Source organism: Phaseolus vulgaris, chromosome 11 (genome assembly GCF_000499845.2).
Source record: "Phaseolus vulgaris cultivar G19833 chromosome 11, P. vulgaris v2.0, whole genome shotgun sequence".
NCBI lineage: Eukaryota > Viridiplantae > Streptophyta > Magnoliopsida > Fabales > Fabaceae > Phaseolus > Phaseolus vulgaris.
The window spans coordinates 48611971-48632861 of NC_023749.2; the positions used below are offsets into that span (position 1 = coordinate 48611971).

General features: G+C 35.2%; 2 protein-coding genes and 1 long non-coding RNA gene across 12 annotated transcripts; 1 reads left to right on the forward strand and 2 right to left on the reverse strand.

The window, feature by feature from the left end:
• Positions 1-300: 300 nt before the first annotated feature.
• LOC137836839 (G-type lectin S-receptor-like serine/threonine-protein kinase At1g67520) lies at positions 301-5622 on the reverse strand. The gene is given in 10 exon segments (XM_068645637.1): positions 301-439; positions 1055-1404; positions 1476-1626; positions 1690-1945; positions 2171-2381; positions 2466-2665; positions 2758-2865; positions 3063-4219; positions 4358-4436; positions 5163-5622. Coding segments are annotated over 8 exon segments (2439 nt in total). The 5' UTR covers positions 4378-4436; positions 5163-5622; the 3' UTR covers positions 301-439; positions 1055-1068.
• A 1489-nt stretch (positions 5623-7111) lies between these two features.
• On the reverse strand, positions 7112-10654 carry LOC137836918 (uncharacterized). 10 transcript variants are annotated; one of them, XR_011085374.1, is made up of 7 exons: positions 10202-10654; positions 9867-10047; positions 9269-9342; positions 8266-8408; positions 8053-8145; positions 7836-7912; positions 7112-7292 (listed from the first exon to the last, which is right to left on the reverse strand). It is a non-coding gene; the product is annotated as an uncharacterized lncRNA (long non-coding RNA). The 10 variants fall into 10 exon arrangements; XR_011085352.1 differs by having other exon boundaries at positions 8006-8175; XR_011085366.1 differs by lacking the exon at positions 7112-7292 and adding an exon at positions 8737-8792 and having other exon boundaries at positions 7474-7912; positions 8006-8145.
• A 9231-nt stretch (positions 10655-19885) lies between these two features.
• Positions 19886-20891, forward strand: LOC137809213 (uncharacterized). Its single transcript, XM_068610350.1, has 4 exons — positions 19886-20203; positions 20318-20468; positions 20592-20649; positions 20798-20891. Exons 1-4 carry the CDS (start codon positions 19886-19888, stop codon positions 20889-20891), a joined length of 621 nt encoding a protein of 206 aa, XP_068466451.1.

The window sequence follows — 20891 nt, forward strand, 5'->3', positions numbered from 1 at the left end:
TTTAGCTTAAAAATCACCTTATCTACTTTGATTAATGTTGTGTTTGAGTTATGTCAAAAACTGAAAAGATGTATTTTAAATTGGAAATTTTATAAATAGGTTTTGTGAGTGTTGTACACAATGTGTAGTATATTTCAAACACACAAACACATAATTGAAGAGGGGTGTTTGAGATTCATTGGTTAAATATTCCAAACTTTACCACAAGAAAGTGTTTGGCTACAAATATGTGTTTGGTTAAATACAAGAATTAATGGTGAAAATAAGTATCACCATGTTTTAAGTTTTGGTACACTATAAAAATAAATGTAAAATAAAGTTAAATTATGCTATGAAATTAAAACCAAACTCACAAAACTTGAAAAAAACACATCCTAAATCTTATTTCAAGCTTCAGCTTCAGCTTTGGAATTCAGCAGGTAACATGCATGGTTTGTGTCTGCACGTGTCAAGAAAAAAAGAAAAAAAAAAGATCAGTGTACTTTATTACCGTGAAATGAAAATTTCATAACATGCCTCCCTCTCTTATCTCTTCTTAATTTTTTATTTTATACTATTTTTTTCAGACCTTGTTTTTACTAATTGCAGTATAGGTCTAAGTGAAGTTGCTAAATAATGTATGTCGTTTATCAATGCAATTTTTGCTACATAAATTAAGAATATCAACCAAGTTTTAGTTTTAGTGCACCTAGTAAAAACATAAAGTTCCAACATAAAATCTTTAAAAACAAAAAGTTCCAACATAAACTCTTATTTGAAGAGGAACCAAACATACTATAAAATTAGAAGATAGAATATACATAAACTTTTAGAATTTGTTTGGTTCTCTTGGACTATACAAGAAGCAAATTAATAGATTGAAAGATGCATATCAACATAAATTATAATTTTTCTTCTCATTGTTTCCTTAAAAGTGTTTGTGCAGAAACTTAAATAGACCTTTAGCTAAAACATAAAACAACACAAATTATATCATATCTACCATTATCTAACACTTCAAACAACATTAAAATTTCATTGTATTTATATTTCAACTATTAAGTAAATTATTCACCTTGATTCAATTTCTTAGGAATCAGTCATGTCTGTTGTAGATGATGTAATTTCTACTGTCGATGTTGTGATCTCTATTGTAGAATCAGTACAGAATCCCTTTGAAGATAATTCATCATGAATGATCTTTCTTCCAACATAGAATGCTGGTCTTTCAGGTAAGGAAACTATTGCACTTTTGTTTGTCAACATTGATACAATGTTAGACATGGTTGGTCGATCATCTGCATAATGTTGTACACACAAGAGACCAATATGAATGCATCTTTGTACTTCATCAAAATCAAATGACTTGTTTATTGATGGGTCCACTAACTCTGAAGATGCACCATCTTTCCATAACTCCCATGTCTGTGAATATTTTAGTGAAATTAGACAGAGAGAACAATAAAAAAAAACTCAATATGACTAATTTTACATACATGTCCTATCAAATTTAATGGACGATCAACACCATAGCAACCAAGGCTTCTTCTTCCACTAACAATTTCAAGTAGCAACACTCCAAAACTATAAACGTCAGACTTTGGAGAGAAAACTCCTTCCATCATATATTCTGGAGACATGTAACCACTGCAAGAAAAACTAATTTGTAACATGATGAAATAATTTTTATATATTCATGGAAAAGGGAACAAAAGAGTCTATTAAACTCATTGTGTCCCAACAATTCTGTTGGTATTTGCGACTGATTCTTGTGTGAAAAATCTTGCCATCCCAAAATCTGATATTTTTGGACTCATATTTTCATCTAAAAGAATATTGCTAGCTTTCAAGTCCCTATGGATGATTTTGAGTCTTGAGTACTTATGAAGATAGAGTAATCCTTGAGAAATTCCTTCTATTATTTTGAACCGCTTCTTCCAATCTAGTAATTTGCCTCTTGTACAATCTTCCAAATGTCAATATATAGTGATGGTTAGTATTTGAGTAAAAGAAAAACAACTTTTGTAGTGTGATTGTTGAGTGTCCTCAATCATCACTGAAAAACCATAGTTAAGAAAACTAGAAGCTTCCCTATATATGTATTCTAATTGATACATAATAGTGAAAACAATATTTTGTGTTTCTCATACGAAAGAACACATAGTTAAATGTACTCTTGTATATTACTCACCGAATAGATAGAAATCCAAACTTTTATTTGGCAGATACTCATAAATTAGAATTCTCTCTTCTTCGTCAATGCAACAACCAAGTAGTTGCACAAGATTCATATGCTGAAGTTCACATATTAGTGTTAGTTCATTCTTAAACTCCACAATTCCTTGTCCAGATGTTTTTGAAAGTCTTTTTACAGCAATCTCTTGGCCGGTTGGAAGAATTCCCTAAAATGAAAGTAAAGTAACAAATATTGAGTACTCTAATTGACCCAAACTTGTTAATGAATAACTTCACTGGTTTCAAGTCACCTTATAAACGGGTCCAAAGCCTCCTTGTCCTAACTTATTCTCAGTTGAAAATTCATTTGTTGCTGCCATAATTGATGTATAATTAAACAGTTTTAGGCCATTTCCCTTTTTCAAATCAACTTCAAAATCTTTCATTGCAGATGACCGACTACAAGTTGCCAAATGTAGCATCTTCATCACCATCCTTTGCCTTTTTTTCCCTGTTTGATGAATATCAGAAAGAGTAAAGCAGTGATAAATTATCAAAAGATTGTGTTTAGAGTACTGCATTGATTTTAAAGTAGGTAACTACCTTGAAACACGAATTTTCGTTTCTTGAAGGCTAGGCAAATAGTGAATAGGAAAATTGCAAGTAGAGCAGTTGCTGGTACTGCGCCTATCCATATCCACTTTTTTGTACCTGTATAGAATGTTTTCATAAATAACTATTAATATTTTGGTATTACAATTTTTCAACAACCAAAGCAATAACTGGTTCCTGACTGTATCTGACTAAGCTATAAAAAACCTGATTGAATTAGAAAATTATGAAAATCGTACATATAGTACACAGTAATATCAATTCAGGAAATTAATCAAACAATTAAGTAGACTTACCCTTATGATTAGTTAACATGTTCTCCAGCAAGTAAAAGTTTTCACCAGTACTATCAAAAGTATAATTTTCCCCGGAAATCCAGTGAAAGAATATGCATCCAGTTCCATTAGGATACAATTCTCTGAATGCACTGCAACTACAATTGCTCCAGCAACTGGCCTCACAATCACTGTAACCATAACTTATATTTTCTTCAATGCTTACATTTTGATAATTGAATGAACCAGTCTTTTTCTGGAACACATCACCAGGATTCCTACACTTGGGTATATCCTGCCATCTTTGGCACCCTCCATCTGTGTTGTTATATCCATAACACAAATCAGCCCTTGCAACATATCCTTCATCATCAGATATCTGGCCAAATTCTGTCAAAATCCAGTATAGGTTAGGGTTTTCATTTGTAGATGTGAAAGAGAAGGTGTCTTCATCCTCATTGGACACTATGCTGTACTTCAACACGGCTTGTGCATCTTCTGGAATGTTCTCAAATCTATTGTTCCTCAGTTTCCCACTTTCCCAGCAAACTTTTCCCCGTCTCTTTATGATCAATTCTTGTTCCACAGGTTCCCATTCAAGGCTAAAGGCACCTGGAGTGGCAAGTGTTTTGGTAAAAAATGAAACCAGTAACCAATGATGGCCTGTTTTGTGGTTAACACCTAACTTCATGGTGGGGATGAGATTGTGAGTGGGATAATCAAAACTCTGCCACAAGAGAGTGTTTGTCCCATTGGAGTGAAGGTGTTGAAGAACAAAGTTGCCTGTGTCCAACAAGGTGGCCTTAGTGTTGTTGATAGGTTGAGGTGGAGAATACAGGATTATTGGCTTCCCACGTTGAGATTCAATTTTCAGCACGCCTGAGCGGTTAAGTGACAGAACTGCAGAATCCTTGTCCACAGGTTGGTTTCTATCACTCATCCAAACTACATAATTATTATTTACATTGGATACAAACAAATACTGGTTGTCACCAACATCAACCCAACCAAAACCTAGACAATAGTCGCCCTTTTTTGAATATAGTGGTCCTGTATCTAAGTTCAGTGTATCACCAGGCTTTAAACTGTCATTTGCTGCTTCAACACGAATACAAGTACTCCACCACAAGCACAAGCACATGAAAGCAAGCACCTTCTGTAAACATGGAAATAGTAATCTGCATGATGGTTTACTGAGTGATGAGCTGAGAGTTATTCTTTCTGATACGTTAGAAAAAGAAATGTATAACAACATAAAACTAAGTTGTAAAATTAAAACCAGACACATATTGAATCTGTCAGAAGCATATACTCACAACATGTGATGGAGGGTCATTCCAAATCTTATTAATTACAAGCTTCAGAGCTTAAAACTCCAACTTTGGCTTTGGAATTCTGCACCAAAAATGAATAGCCTGTCAGCACAAGTTAAGAGAAAAGAAAAAAGCAGTATACTTTATTGCAATTATTGAAGTAAAGAAGATAATGATATTATGGGCTATTGATCCCACAAAAAGAAAAAGTTAAGTAAGACTAAAGGATTTTATGTTTTTTGAATATTTAAATAATTTTTGTAATATTATTTAATGTATATTTTAATTCCCTAAAAGTTTATATGATGACACTTGTGTTATAAAAAGTGTATTCTTCTTACTTATAAATCATAAAAAAAATATTAATATTTATGTGTTTTTATTATTTTAATGGTATTGTAAAGTAATGTAGCTTTGTCATCCTATGATTAGATAACGTTTGTGCCTAATACGTTGTTAATTTCATAAAATTTTGAGAAATATAAAAGTTGGACAGGAAAAATTTATAAACTCAATGCCTTGATATTTTGGATTTAGCATGCTGTAAATTTTACTTATATGATTGATTAGTGGTTCATAAATAAAGTTTCATGTTCGTGCCGGTTGATTCGATTGTCCTAATGTCTCCAACGACAATCACACTCCCGATTCTCTTTGCCTTGGTTCGTACTTTCCTTCTATCAAAACACCTTGTACCTATAAAGACAAAGAGGCGTCCTAGAAGCCGTTTGCACTCCGACTCTCAAGTCAATACTGTGGCTAAGAAACAGAAATGTATGTAATTGTTCTAGTCTCAAGAACTGCGTACCTCTTTAGTTGTCGGCGATGCGGGCGGAGGGCGAATGGAACCAGCGACGATGCTGCCGTGTGGTGCGATCGGCGGTGCAAAGGAGCACGTTCGTTGGCGACGAAAGGGAGGAAGAGGTTGTTGGAATCACGATGCGGTCGTGGCGAGAAGCAGAGCGGGGCAGTCACGGTGAGAAGCAGAGCGACAATGTCCCGGGGAGCAGCGACGCAGTGGTTGTGTCACGAGGTGTAGCGATACGGTGGCTTTGTCGAAAAAGGCAGCAACACAGTGGCTCTGTCACGGTGCGACCAGCGGGTGAGTCCTTTGCAGTGGTGCGGCACTGCGGCGATGAAGAAAGGAAGAAGAAAGGAGAGGGTGAATGAAGGAGTGAAGAAGACTAAAGGTGCAGAAGAATGAAGGAGTAAAGAAAATAGTGAAGGCGTGAAGGAGTAAAGAAAACAGTGAAGGCGTAAACGAGAGTGAAGGCAAGATTTAAAAATCTACCACTTAAAAAAATCCCACTTACTTTTAACAACGGTTCATGCTGAAAGTGTTGTTAAAAACCCCAGTCACTCTTATAATGACAATTCATGCTGGAACCATCGTTGTTTTGGACCTACAAACACAAAATAATTACAAGTTTACCACCCTATATTTTATAACGATGATTATGTAAAAACCGACTTTTTATAGAATCGTCGTATTGATATTTTATACTAGTAAAATCATAAAATATAGAAAATAATATTTTTAAAAATATCAATAGTGTGTAACTGGTATGCTTAATAATAACAAATTATTTATATTATTTATGATCAATTAACCTTATCCTAATTTAAATCTGTATAGACTGAAAAGAAAAAAATTTGAATATTGTCCCAAGTCTGCAACGGGCAATCTTGTCCCAATACGAAGGAGTTCTTCACCCCAGTAGTAATTCCATATGTACGCCAACAAATTAAATATAAAGGAAAATTGAATCTAATATGAAAATAGTTTAATTAGATTTTAAATATCTTATGCATTTGATTATTTTCAATAAAATCTTTATTAAAAAAAATTATTCTACTGAATGTTTAAGATATTATTTATTCTATTTAAGTATGTCGTCTTATTTTTCTGTTAAGAGACTTCTTATTATTTATTCTATTAAACTTTCGCAAGTTAAAAGAAATTAAAAAGAAGAAAAGTGAATTAATTGATACATTGAAGATAAAGAGATAAAAATAATAACTATATCACATTTAAAAGAAAAAAATTAAGTGATAGAATACAGAAATAAAAACAAAAATATTTTAAATACTTAACAAAATGATTTTTTAATAGAAATTCAATACACAAAAATGTTTAAATTTATAATATATTTAAAACACTACAACAAAAAATGTTTTTAGAAACTAAATTTTTGGTTTCTAAAATAATAAAATTAGTCACTAACTTAATTAGAGACTAATTTAGAAACTAATAGTCTTAAGTGGCTAAAGTCATGGTCACTAATTTTAGATACCAATTTAAATTCTAACTTAGAAATCAATTTAGTTACCATTAAATAAAAACCAATTTAGTGACCAAATATATAGAAACTAATTTAGTGACCAATTATGTAGAAACCAAATTAACAACCAATTTCATGGAAACCAATTTAGTAACCAAAATATATAGAAACTCATTTAGTAACCAAATATATAAATACCAAAAAAATGTTCACTATATTGATCTCTAAATAATATAATTTATTAAAAAATATTATTTTATTTACCTACTTTCTCTTTAATATTATATATTTATTTATAAATTAAAGTTTATTAATATTTTATATTTATTTATATATTTAAGTTCACTAATTTTAAAATAAATTTATAAAGTTCGTTAACTCAAATCTTTCATATTTTATATTTATTTATAACCTTTGTTGAGTTATTGAAAAGATTTAATATTTTTTAATTAATGGATCCTTTTCACTGTATCTCTTCATCCCAATGTGGCTATTATTCAAAGTTTAGTTGTTACAAAGTAATGTTTACATTCTTCAAATTACTGCCACATCCATCAGAACTATTTTTTTTGAACCTTTTGCCACACAGAATGACTGTTTTTCTTCCCTTTACTACTGTGCAAAAATTTTCTTCTGTTCTCAATTTGCTTTTCATGCTACAAAAGAAGAAAGAGGGAGGAAAATAAAATAAGTACAAGCCTAAAAAATAAAGCCTCAAACAAAGAACAAAGATCAGAAATCACCATGCACACGCATTATTATTTCATGAATGACTGCATTAGTATGTAGACTAAAATGAAATTCATAGTGTGAGTTTATCTTTCCACTGTGTATGTCCTCTTTTCTTTCTCTGCGCAATATCTATGGCTATGCAAATGCAAAGTGTTGAACTTTAGAATCTGTGACTGTCCCTGTTTGCATCTCTATCTATCATCTACAGTCGGTCACTGAATACTCTTGACTATATTATCATAATTCTAAGTACCAACTATACACCGAAACTCATATTTTAGCATAGGTTTGTTTGAACTCACTTTGAAGTGACGACAAATCAAAAACTTCTTTAGCATTAATAAAGAAAAAAAGTTAACTATATCTAAGACTAACATAAATAATAAAATTAAACAAAGTTAATTATATGAAATCAACCAAAAACTCTCCAAACCACAAGTCCCTTGTTCAAATTGGTATCTTCTTACACGATGGCCATGGATCAGTATAATAACTTTTGAGGATATCTCCAATCCCATTAGTTGCAGGGCATGAAGGTAAAAATCTGCAAAATGACATATAAATTATCATTATTCCACAGTTTATTATTAATTTGGTTGTCCTAAGATACTACAACAACAATAAGAGGGCAATTTACTCAAAATATGATTAATGTGAAAGAAGTATTTCAAAACCAAGCTTAACCAATCTTCAGTAAGGATTCTCAACACGTTAACCAAGCTTGCAAAAGGTCTCATAGGCTGAGTTCAATAGTGCTTCCACAAGCGATTCCTGGAACTAAAATCCATTTTCTGCTAGTTAAGGATACTATAGCAGAGAAAAAAACCAACTCAGTGTATCTTTTCACTCTTAACAAAGTACAATAATATACAATTATGAAAGGTTTTCCAAAATAACCTGAAGAGGCTTCGGTATCACGGTTTTGATGAATGACCACCATCTATCTTCAACAACAGCTTTTATAAGGCAACATGTCCGCAAACCTTCTGCACCACCAAATCGTCCAAATCCACTTTGTTTCACCCCCCGAATGACAGCGACTGAAATAGTGGAAATTGCACAATACAACTTTAATTCACTGGAAATTATAATTATATGTAACATAGGTTGAGTAGGTAACATATTCTGGCCATTTGGCTAAAAGAACTGCAAAATTATAAGCCAAAAAACCAAAAAAATAATTAAATGCTACTCATACAACATTCATAAATATTGTTGCTTACATTAGAAGTTCCTTTCAAATAGGCATCTTGCGGCAAAGTAGATGTTACAGTAAATTAAAAGCATAGATAATATCACTGCTACTAATGTCCTTTAAGGTCAAACGCCTTCTAAGAGATGACGATAAAATAGTAAAATAAATTTTACCTGACACATGTATGTTGCACCAAAATCATTAATCGCAGCAATCCCACAATGTATGACTACATGGGAAAACACCACATCACAACCCAAATTTTTCAAAGGTTGTGAGAACGTTACATATACAAGTGATGGTCTTCCCTCAAAACAACTAAGGACATGAAGCAGTAAATACAGAAAAGACCCCACAAGCCTGATTTTAACAATACTTTTAACTAGAAAGGTTTTCTGCAAGTGTAAGAGGAATATTTGAAATTACACACTTATTATTTTGATAGAAAAGCATTGATGATGAAATTTTTCTTTTTAATCATCACTTCCTCAAATTAATACCTTTCCAAATTTTTATTGAATAGAAAACACAAGCAAGATGACCTAAAAAGCTTTAGTATAAGTGAACCTGAGAATAACTAGGCTATACAGATCGTGAAGGTTTTGTGGATAAGTGTCTCGAGGAAAAACAATGTAATGTGTAGTTATTCAACACTTGCAACCACTACTACATAGACTATATCAACATTATGACAAACATGCACACCTGACCCAATACATGACCACCAACTTCAAAGTCCTTGCTTCAATCGCTTGTTTCGCACCTTCAATGTTCCCGACCTGTGATAGGATTAAAAATACGAGTAATAGGTTAGATTCCAATGACAAACGATAACCTACAATTAGCTTTCAACATGACTCACAAAAGGGACTTCATATCACTTAATTCACTCAACCTATCCACTAGCAATATAAATTTCTTCATAAACACTAACAAAAACAAGAAAATGAAATACGTTTTTTCATATGCTAAAATTGATTTATATATAAGTTAATACCAACTCTTTGAAGAAGCTAAATCTGCAAGTACTTGTGGAAAGTTTATCTAAGCATAAATAAGGAAGGAGAATCATGAAATATAAACTCAGCAACGATACAAGTTATAGCAGCTGAGGGGTTCATCGACTTCAAACGAAATTCTAGTTTAATTTTCTTTAATTTGAAAATAAAATGGGCTAAGTCTAAATCGAGCTAGGCATCAGAAAACACAAGAACAGACTAATTAATTTGCAGAGAAAATAAAAAGAAAACCAAAATTAGGACATCATTGTCTCTTAGGATTTGCGTATAGTTAGTAACCTCACTTGAGGAACAACTTTGAACCCAGCAACGTGAGCCTTATTTACTAATTCCCTTGTGCAATCATCCCAGGAAATTTGCAAGACTGCAACTTCTTCTTCCAGAATGACCTTCAAATTCTCCTCAAAAGCAAAGGCTAGAAATCACAGCTTTATTCAAGTAAAGATTCAAAGTTCTCGTAGATTCCTACAAATTGAAAATGAGAGAATACAACATGAGAACAGAATCTAGGGTTTTAAGATGGGAAAGATACATAGTGAGTAAAGTTGTGCGGGGCTTCCATGAGCAAACACAAAATTAAAGGGAAAAGGACGAGAATGGAGCACGAATCGAAACTTACGATGATAAACGTTGGTCTCCTTCGGAGGAGAGAAGCGCAAAGTGCGTTGTTGCAGAGTGCGTTGTGTTGCCGTGAGTGAGATATGAGCAGCGTTGCCGTGAGTGAGAGATGAACAGCGTTGCCGTGAGTGAGAGCGTTGCCGTCGTGAATGAGAGGGTTTTCGTCGTGAGTGAGAGCGTTGCCGTCGTGAATGAGAGGGTTTTCGTCGTGAGTGAGAGCGTTGCCGTCGTGAATTAGAGGGTTGTCGTCGTGAGTGAGAGATGAGCAGCGGCGTTGCCCGTGAGTGAGAAATGCCCAGCGTTGCCCCATATGAAGGTTGAGCAGCGTTGCCCTGAGACAGAGATGAGTAGAAAAAGTTAAAGTGAGAAGAAAGAGATAACAAAGTGATTAAAAATTTAATTACTTTAAAATTAGTATCTATATTTAAAATTAGTATCTAAATTCAAAATTGGTATCTAAATTTAAATAATAATGGTTAAAAATTTAAGTATCAATAATTGTATGATGATTAGAAACTACAAAATTAGTTTATAATTTTTATTACTTTTAGAGACCAAAATTTAGTTTCTAAAATAGATTAAAAGTGAAAAAAAAATGGTTTCTAATTACATTTTTAACAAGAGACTAAAAAATGGTTTCTATAAATTTTTTTATTTTATTTTTATTATTAGCTACCAAAATTATAGTATCTAATTATATTATAATTTTATTAATAATAGATACCATTTTAGTAACCAATAATTTTTAGTTTATAAAATGGTATCTAAATTAGTTACTATAGACACTATTTTTTTTTTAGTTTCTAAATTAGTTGCCATTCAATCATTTTCTTGTAGTGAAACTTGGTATATTCTTTGAAAAATAACACTAGCACGTTATGATAAACCCAGTTCTATACAAATCAAAATTTAAAGCTAATATAGTAGTGGCAATCAATCATATGGGAGCATGAACTGCTGTTAGGTTTCCGGTGGGGTGAGATTTCTGAATATGGCTGACACTTCTTTCTTTTTCACAAATTTTCCTGAACACTTTCGGGAGAGAGACTTATGGAGGGTTTTTCAAAGGTGGGGAAGGGTGCTGGATGTTTTCGTATCAAGAAAGCTCAACGCAAGGAACCAAAAGTTTGGTTTCGTAAGGTTTCAGGGAGTGAACGACGTTGTATCTCTAGAAAGAGAGTTGGATGCAATTTGGATTGGTACATGGAAGTTGCAGGTGAATCTTCCAAAGTACCAGAGGGTGGAGGCTACAAGGGTGCAGAGAAATGAGGACTCTAGGTTAGGTTGGCCGCCAAGGAAGAAAGTGACGCATCCTAGGACGACCTAGAATCGGGATCGGACAGAGCAGCAACAGTCGTTTGCCCAAGTGGTTTCGGGGGAGGTAGCTCAGAGTGGGACCGGTGGGAACGTAGGTGGTGCACAGGGGGAAGAGGTTACTAAACTTACGATGGTTTTAGAGCCTCCTTCCTGGCCTGAAGGTTGCTATGTGGGTAGCCTTAAGGTGGTGCCTTGCATGCAGTCGTTGAAAGAGAGCTTCGTCTTGGGAGGTTTTAGTCACGTCAGTATAAGGCATCTTAGGGAAAGTTATGTGTTGTTGTCATGTGTTGAAGGTGAAGGGATGAACAAGATTTTAACTGAAAATAAAGCCTGGTTTGATGATATGTTCTTGATGGTTGTACCATGGGATGATTCCTTTGCAGTGAAGGAGAGATCGGTGTAGAGGCATCCCGCTTCAAATGTGGTGCAATCAGTGCTTTTTCAGGATAGGGGCGTTGGTAGGGGAGGTGGTGGAGATTGATAAAGCAACAGAAAAGAAAGAAAAGTTGGAATACGCGCGTTTCCGGGTTAAAATCCCGCTTAACAACAAAGTTAAAGTGGCGAAGGTTCTTAGCATCAATGGAGTTTTATGCACGGTGTCGTTTGAAGAAGAGGCATGTTTCCCGGACTTTTTCCACAAGATGTTCAGCGGCAAAGGGGATGGAGGAGGTTCTGAGGTGGATACCGAGGCTAGCTCGGAGGAGGGAAGTGTAGGAGCAAGCCTAAGCGTTTCTGCGGGTTCCGAGTTCGAAGTGGCTAGAGGCGGGAATGAAGGCGGCGAAGGAGGTGGAGGAATGGAGGTCAACGGTGGTGGAGATGAGGGGAACGAAGGGTCGGTCCAGGGCAGGCGGGAATCATTACTCCTAGGTAGGTTGCGCAAGCAAGGTGAAGGGGTGCCATCTCAAGGTGCTTTAAGTGGTTCATTAATGGTGAATGACTTTCTAGGATCAAAGGTTGAAAGCGTGAGTCCACCTTTAATGGCTGAAGCGTGTATTCCCAATAATTCTAAGGCAACTACAGAATGGGGCAGGAGGAGCATTGATGAAGGAAGCTCATGCTTTGGTGAGCGTGGGTTACGAAATATAGAAGAGGAGTTAATAGGGAGGTTTTCCGATAGGGGTGGAAAGGGGTCCAACGTGGAGGGGAGTTTTTCAAGGGGTCTTGCAGGCTGTGGGTCCCTTAGGGTGTTTAAGGGAGTTAATAATGAAGGCACGGAAATTTGTAACGTGAGTGGGAAGGAAGTTGGGTGGGAATCTTATGTGGAGGCAGGCTCACAACAGGCTTTAAATAAAGAGGTAGGTGGAAAGGTTTTGGAAGGTTGCAATGATGCGGCTAACGAGGCTCTTGCAGAAGGATTTTTGCTGGAACATTTGGGAAGTAAGAGTTGGGTAGGAGAATCAATAAGGCCTGGAATCTCTTTGGAGGTCTCGGAACTAGTTGGAGTAAAGGTGGATGAAGAGGGCGAGGATGAGATACCATTTTTAAACAGAAACTGAGAAAGTCACGGTTTGGTGAGTAGAGGGTCGATAGATGGTAACAAGATGGAAGAAGCGGAGGATACACAGAGTTTTGAGGATCTAGTTGGAGATAAGGTCGGAAAGCAGCTTACGGTAGACCAAGTTTTTTTGGTCCATCAATCTGGTAGTGAGTCGAATTCACTATTTGCTTCCGATAGCGCAATTGAGAACTGTAATAGAATTTTCTGGGTGAAGACGGATAAGAATGTAGCTTCCAGTGTCTGGGGAGTTGGGAAAGAGGAAAGTTTTTCGTTCCCAGGCCGAGAAGAAATAGTTTTAAATAGTTTTGTTCGTTGTCTAATCAGGGTGGAGTAACTACGAGAAAGATGTGGAAGGAAAGGAGAAAGGTAGTTAATGAAGATAATTAGTCTGAATATAAGAGGGGCGAGAGGCGCAGTAAAGAGGAATTATGTAAGGGATCTGATCAGTAGGGAACAAGCAGATATGGTGTGTTTACAAGAAACAAAGTGCTCGGAGTTTAGTAGGGAGAAGGTGTGTCTTCTTTGGGGTACCAACGAAGTGGATTGGGTGGAAAACAAAGCAATAAATAAAACAGGGGGAGTGCTTACGACGTGGAGTAACAAGTCGTTCCAGCTTTCCAGTTTCGTTAATGGCAAAATTTCACTATTTTAGAGGGTTTTGGGAAGAGAGGAAATGGTGCACACTTAACCATTGTGAATATTTACTGCTCTGGCACTCTAAGGGAGAAGAAAGAGATGTGGAACGATGTTGGTGTTTTCAGACAAGGGCAACTTTCAAAGGCATGGTGTATCATTGGGGACTTTAATTCAATAAGAAGGCAGGAGGAAAGGAGGAGCGTGACGTCGAACTCTGTCTACTCTAGAGAAATAAAGGGTTTTAATGAGTTTATTGAAAGTTCAGAATTGGCAGATATCCCGTTGGTGGGTAGGAAGTTTACTTGGTTTAAACCCAATGGATTGGTGAAGAGCAGAATAGACAGGGTACTGGTTTCTAAAGAATGGTTGGATTTGTGGCCTAATAGCCAACAATTCGTTTTAAGCAGATCGATCTCGGATCATTGTGCAGTTATGCTGAAGGAAGTCTCAGTAGGGGTCCGAAATCGTTTAGGTGCTTGGATGTGTGGCAAAAAGATAGCGGTTTTAAGGAGTTTGTGAGATCGAGTTGGGTTTCGTACAAGGTGGAAGGAAGAGGAATTTTTGTGTTCAAAGAAAAGTTGAAAAGATTAAAAGCATATTTAAAGGTGTGGAACAAGGAGGTCTTCGGGGATGCGAATCAGTCATGTAAGGAAATCCAACAGAGGTTAGACGAGCTAGACTTGCGCGATGACGAAGACGGGATAGATGAATCAGAAAGAGAAGAAAGAAAGTCCCTCTTTGCCAAGCTATCTGTCTCTAAGTCTAAACAAGAGGCGATTCTGTTCCAGAAAGCAAGACAAAGTTGGATTAAGCAGGGGGATCTTAATACGAAGTACTTCCACTCTTCGGTAAAATGGAGGAGGTCAAGGAATCAATTACACGGGATTTTCGTCAATAAAAAATGGAGTGACAATAAGGATGAGGTGAAGATTAAGGTATGTGAGTTTTTTGAAGAAAGGTTTGCTAGGAATGATGTTTGCCAGGTCAGACTGGATAAGGTCGATTTCAATTACATCTCTGAAGCAGACAATGAGATGCTAGTTGGCGAGTTTTCGGATGAAGAGGTGAAAGCAGCAGTTTGGGGGTGTGATAGTTCAAAGAGTCCCGGTCCGAATGGTTTTAACTTTGGATTTATAAAATCTTGTTGGGACATTCTAAAAGAGGACGTGGTGTTGGCGGTAAAGGATTTTGCAGGTAATGGCAGTTGGCCAAGAGGTTCGAATGCGTCATTTCTTTGTCTGATTCCAAAAGTAGAAAATCCTCAGCAGCCAGGGGAGTTTAGACCTATTTCTTTAGTAGGCTGTCTGTACAAGATCATTTCTAAAGCGTTTTCCTTGCGTTTGAAAAAGGTGATTGGAAAAATTATAGACGCTAGACAGTCGGCTTTTCTTAAAGGAAGAGGTTTAATGGACAGTGTGCTAGTTGCGAATGAGGTTTTGGAAGAATACAAGAGAAAAAGGAAGAGTTGTGTGGTCTTCAAAGTCGATTACGAGAAGGCTTACGACTCGGTGAATTGGGATTTTCTTTACTATATGTTTAGGAGGTTGGGTTTTTGTGATCGTTGGATTCAGTGGATTAAGGGATGTTTAGAGTCGGCTTCGGTTTTTGTCCTTGTAAACGGGAGCCCAACTAGGGAGTTCCTTCCTAGAAGGGGTCTTCGTCGGGGAGATCCGCTAGCTCCTTTTCTATTCCTCATTGTAGCAGAAGGGTTGGTTGGGGTGGCAAGGGTAGCAGAGGAAAAGAAGTTGGTCGATAGTTTGGAGGTTGGGAAGGGTAAAGTAAAGGTAAATATGTTACAATACGCAAATGATACTTTGTTTTTCTGTGAAGCTAACGTCAAAAGCATGTTTAACATCAAGGCGATTTTGCAATGTTTCGAACTTTCTTCTAGGTTAAGGGTTAATTTCGGGAAGAGTAGGATTGGTGGGACGGGGTTGGACCAGGGAATGCTCCAGCGGTTTGCATCTATTCTTAACTGCGAGACGATGGCTGTCCCTTTTATATACTTGGGTATGCCAGTCAGAGGGTGTCATAAAAGAGGGGATTTTTGGAATGGGGTGATTGAGAAGGTACAGGTTAGATTAAGCAGATGGAAGGGAAGATGTTTGACGATGGCTGGGAGGGTTTGTCTGATCAAGTCCGTGCTATCCTCTATTCCGTTATTCTATATGTCTTTATTCAAATTGCCCTCGGGGGTGGCTGGAAAGCTGATTCGGTTGCAAAGAAGCTTCCTCTGGGGATGGGGTGCAGAAGGAAGGAAGATGGCTTGGGCCTCCTAGAGTCAGGTATGTATGCCACGCAAGTTTGGGGGGTTGGGGGTAATTAATGTAAGGTTGTTCAACTTGGCTTTATTGGGGAAGTGGATTTGGAGGTTGGGGTCGACCGAGAGAGGCCTTTGGAAGGAGATCCTCGCATCTAAATATGGAGGGTGGAGAAGATTGGGAGAGGAAGGAAAAGGTAGGAGGTGTTCTCTATGGTGGAAAGATTTGAAAGAGGTGTGGTTCTCGGAGGGTTGGGGGAGAAGTTTTGCAGACGGTTTCAAGTGGAATATAGGGGAAGGGAAGGATATACTTTTCTGGGAAGATAGATGGTTGAATGACGAGTCTCTAAAGAGTTCCTTTCCAAGGTTGTTTTCTATTAGCTCTTCCAAGAATGCTAAGGTGTCAGAGCTTGGCTATTGGTCGAATGGCGAGTGGGTCTGGCAGTTGTCTTGGAGAAGACCGTTTTTTTGAGTGGGAGAAGTCGTTGGCGGAGCAGTTGTGTCAGCTTCTGCTAGAGGCTCGAGTTGTTTCGGGAGAGGTGGATGGTTGGATCTAGAAGGGAGGGGTTTCCCAATCTTTTTCGGTTAATTCTGCCTATAACCTTGTTAGAAAGGATAAAGAGACAATGTTTTCGCCAATTTTTTGTAAGTTGTGGAAGAGCAAGGCAATTCCCTCTGCAACTCTCATGGCTTGGAGGCTGTTGGAAAACAAGCTTGCTACCAGGGTAAATTTGAGTAGAAGAGGGGTTTTGGTGGATAGCTCGTTGTGTGGTTTGTGTGGGTTGGTGGAAGAGTCTTGTTGCCATTTGTTCTTCGATTGCAGTTTTGCTAGGCGGGTGTGGGGATTGTGTCATAGGTGGCTTGGGGTTTCGGTTGCGTCCCAAATCCAGCCAAAGTGTAATTTTGATCATTTTAGGTTGAGCTGTGCTTCAGAAACGGTTAATAATGTCTGGACCACAATTTGGGTTGGGATAGTGAGCGAGTTATGGAAGCACAGGAATAACATTATTTTTAATAGAGGAGTGGGGGATGCTTCTGAAATTTTTTCTTTGGTACAAGTAAAGGTCTGGTTGTGGGTTTCTGTTAATTGTAGGTCAACCTCGTTTTCCTTTTCTGACTATTGTTTAGAACCTTTGGTTTGCATGATGCTAATTACCTAAGTTTGGCTTGTTTAGTAAGTTTGTAGGTTTTAGGCTGGTATGTGTATAAGGGTTGAACCATCCCTGAAGTGGTTCCTATTTATTTATTTTTTATTATCGATAAAAATAAAATAAATAAACCCAGTTCTTTGGAGCTGCAGATCTTCTCAATTGAACCAGTAACATAGCCAATAAGAATACGACAAATTATATATATATATATATATATATTAATTTAATATTTTTTTCAGTATCTTAACCGGTTGAGTTAGTGATTTAGTTTTTGAAATATTTGAAGACAAAATTATTGATGAGTCAAAGAAACTGAGACAAATAAAAAAGAAAGATTCAATTATTTATATTTCATAGCTTTATGGTAATGCGCTACCCTTTTGATTGGTCTCACTTTTTGAAGATGAATTGCTTTTCTGTTTTAACTTTTTCAATACTGTACTCATTGTAAGATACAAAGAAAGTATTCATTGTTTATATAAGAGTATATATATATATATATATTAATATAATTTTAATTATAATAATCTTTTAATTTAATAAAAGGACATCCTATACGGTTGTCCACACCCAAGAGAACTACCTCAAGACAAATTCACAATATAGAAATATGTCTAACACTGTTATGTATAATTTTTTCTCTTTTTTTACCAAAAAGACAAACTTCTGCTCTCTTTAAAATGTAACAAACATTGATTAATTGATAATTTGAAGTCAATTCTTTTTTATTTTTTCTAAATCAGTACATAAATATTCAGGTAGAAGCAATTGTTTCTACTGTAGAAGAGGTAATTTGTACTGTAGAATCAGTACACAATTCAAAGGAAGATAAATTTTCAGGATACATATACCTTTGAACATAGAATGTTGGTCTTTGAGGTAAGGATACTATCGCACTCTTGTTTGTTAATCTTGATAAAATTTCACTCATTGTGGGTCGATCATTTGCATAATGATCAACACATAAGAGACCAATATGAATACATCTTTGCACTTCCTCGTTTAATGATAGATCCACTAATTCAAAATACTTGTCATCTTTCCATAATTCCCATACCTGTAAGTATTTACTCAAATTAGACACAAATAATAGTATCATGTCAAATAAACAAACTTACCAATGTTAATTTTACATACATGTCCAACTAGATTCAAAGGATGGTCATCATCATAAAAACTTGTGTTTTTTCTTCCACTAACTATTTCAAGCAACAACACTCCAAAGCTGTACACATCAGACTTAATAGAAAATATAACCACTACAAGAAATTTCACATGAGAAAATAAATTTTATTTATACATGAAAATTATGAAATATAAACCAATTTGTAGAAACCAAAATAATTAGTTGCAATAGTAACTAAATTAGAGACAATTTTAGAAACTAAAAAAAAATTTGGTTTCTAAATTAGTTTCTATTATTTTATATTATTGTTAAATAGTTTCTAAATTGGTATCTAATTAGCAACCAATGTTTTTGCTACCAAATTTAGAAACTAAATAATTGGTAGTTAAAACCTTAGTTGCTAATTAGATACAAATTTAGAAACTATTTAACAATAATAAAAACTAATTTAGAAACCAATTTTTTTTTTAGTTTCTAAAATGGTCTCTATTTTAGTTGCTATTATAACTAATTATTTTGGTCTCTAAAAATTGGTTTCTATTTCATGATTTTCTTGTAGTGTGTCCTGCCATCTTTGACATCCTCCTTCTGTGTTGTTGTATCCATAGGAACCACCGACGTGTATGGCTGTCATATTCATTTTATAAAAATAACTATGCATAACATTCATCATAAATTTATAAATAATTGGTAGTTAAAATCTTGGTAACTAACTAGATATCAATTTATAAACTATTTATCAATAATATAAACTAATTTTGAAATTAATAATTTTAGTAGTCTCTAAAATAGTATTTAATTTAGTCAATATAACAACTAATTATTTTTAATTTTTAAAATTATTTTTTATTTAATGATTTTTAATAATATATATATATTAAAAAAATTAAAATATAACAATGGCTGGTTGTTAAATTAGAAACTAAATAATTCGTAGTTAAAACCTTGGTTGCTAATTAGATACCAATTTAAAAACTATTTAACAATAATAAAAACTAATTTAGAAACCAATTTTTTTTTAGTTTCTAAAATGGTCTCTAATTTAATTATTATTGTAACTAATTATTTTGGTCTCTAAAAATTGGTTTCTATTTCATAATTTTCTTGTAGTGAAAGGAATATTAGAAAGTTATGACAATATAAAAAGTATATAAATTACAATTTCAATAGCTGTTAAGATTTATTTATTTTTACCTGTTAAGATACAAAATATTTTACTACCACTTGCACGGGATAGTGTTTTATTTTTTCCTTGTTTGGATTGTGTTATATTTGTTTATAATAGTTAAAAATAAATAAAAAATTATAAATTATCTTCATTTCAGCAATGTAAGTCAGAATAACATAGAACAATTTAGAATTTCTGAAACTCGTGTTGTAGATATGACCAACCTTTTCTGTTGGAAAGAAAAAGAAAAGAACTTTTAGTAAAAGAAAAGAAAAGTACCAATTATCTTTACTAAAATAATTGAAAAAGTATGGATAAGTTGCTTACTCGGTGTTAGATTGTATTTTTGAAGGTACATGTTTTATAAAATAAAAGGTTCGTTTCTTTATACAAGGTAAAATTATTTTATAAATAAATTAAAAGTTATATTTTACAAATATATAAACTATGTTTGATTCATAAACAAATTATTAAAAAAAAAATTAAGATGTTTGCACATGATATCAATATAAAGGGAAACACATTATCAATGGCCGACATAGAGGAGCCAAGGATTTTATTACTTGGAAAGGGGATGTCAAGGGGTTTTTTAGTGAAGTCATTAGTGAAGTCAGCATATTCTATCTTGGTCGACCAAAGAAATGGCTTGGGTAATGATGTTTTTAAACTTCTTTGGAAGGCCAAAGCTTTACCAAAAGTTTTAATCACTGCTTGGAGAATCCTTTTGGACAGAATTCCAACCTCCAAGAATCTTATGTTGCGAGGTGTAGATATGAACTCCCCTCTCTGTGCTTTGTGTAACCTCTTTGAGGAATCCACCCAACATCTGTTTTTGGACTGTGATGTGGTATATAGAGTGTGGATGTTGTGTTTCAGATGGATAGGTATCTTGGGAGCTCAAAACAAGGACATATGTAATCACTTCCTGAACTTTCATTTATCTAATATGTCCGAAAAACAGAATCAGGTTTGGAAGGGAGTGTGGGTAGCGATAGTACGTTGTATATGGGAGCACAGGAATAATGTGATCTCTAGACAAAGGGTTCCTGACTCTGAGGAAATCCTTCAAGCTGCTCAGTTATTGTCCTGGCTATGGTTGAAACACAGGGAAAGTACTTTCTCTTACTCTTTCTCCGACTGGTTATTGAATCCAATCCAATGTCTCCTGTGTGTAAGATAAGCTTAGCCCGGAGCATAAGGGTTCATACGTTTAAAGTCATGTTTTGAGTATGCAGGTATCTTTGAGGGGATAGCATGTTGGTTATCAACCTCGGAGATAGGTAGGGCTGGAATGTATGTAGGAGTTATTGAAGATTGGAAATTTTCCCTGAAATATTGATTATAACAAGGACGGTTTATACAGAGTTCATGGTGGAAGTGTTCTCTGTTTTAAGGGAAAGAATTTCTGGTTGTTTGGTGGTATTATGGTTCTATTATGCAGGGTACTAGGCCTAATAGCCTTAGAAGTAGTTGGTTGGCGCTTTAGAGATGGAGGAAGAGTCGTACGTGCTTCTCTTCTATTCGGTGAAGTGTAG

Coding starts and splice junctions, on each gene's coding strand:
- LOC137809213 (XM_068610350.1), top strand. CDS start 19,886: ATGGCCGACATAGAGGAGCCAAGGATTTTATTACTTGGAAAGGGGATG. Junction 20,469..20,591: donor ATGGTTGAAACACAGGGAAA/GTACTTTCTCTT, acceptor TTGAGTATGCAG/GTATCTTTGAGGGGATAGCA. Junction 20,650..20,797: donor GAGATAGGTAGGGCTGGAAT/GTATGTAGGAGT, acceptor TCTATTATGCAG/GGTACTAGGCCTAATAGCCT.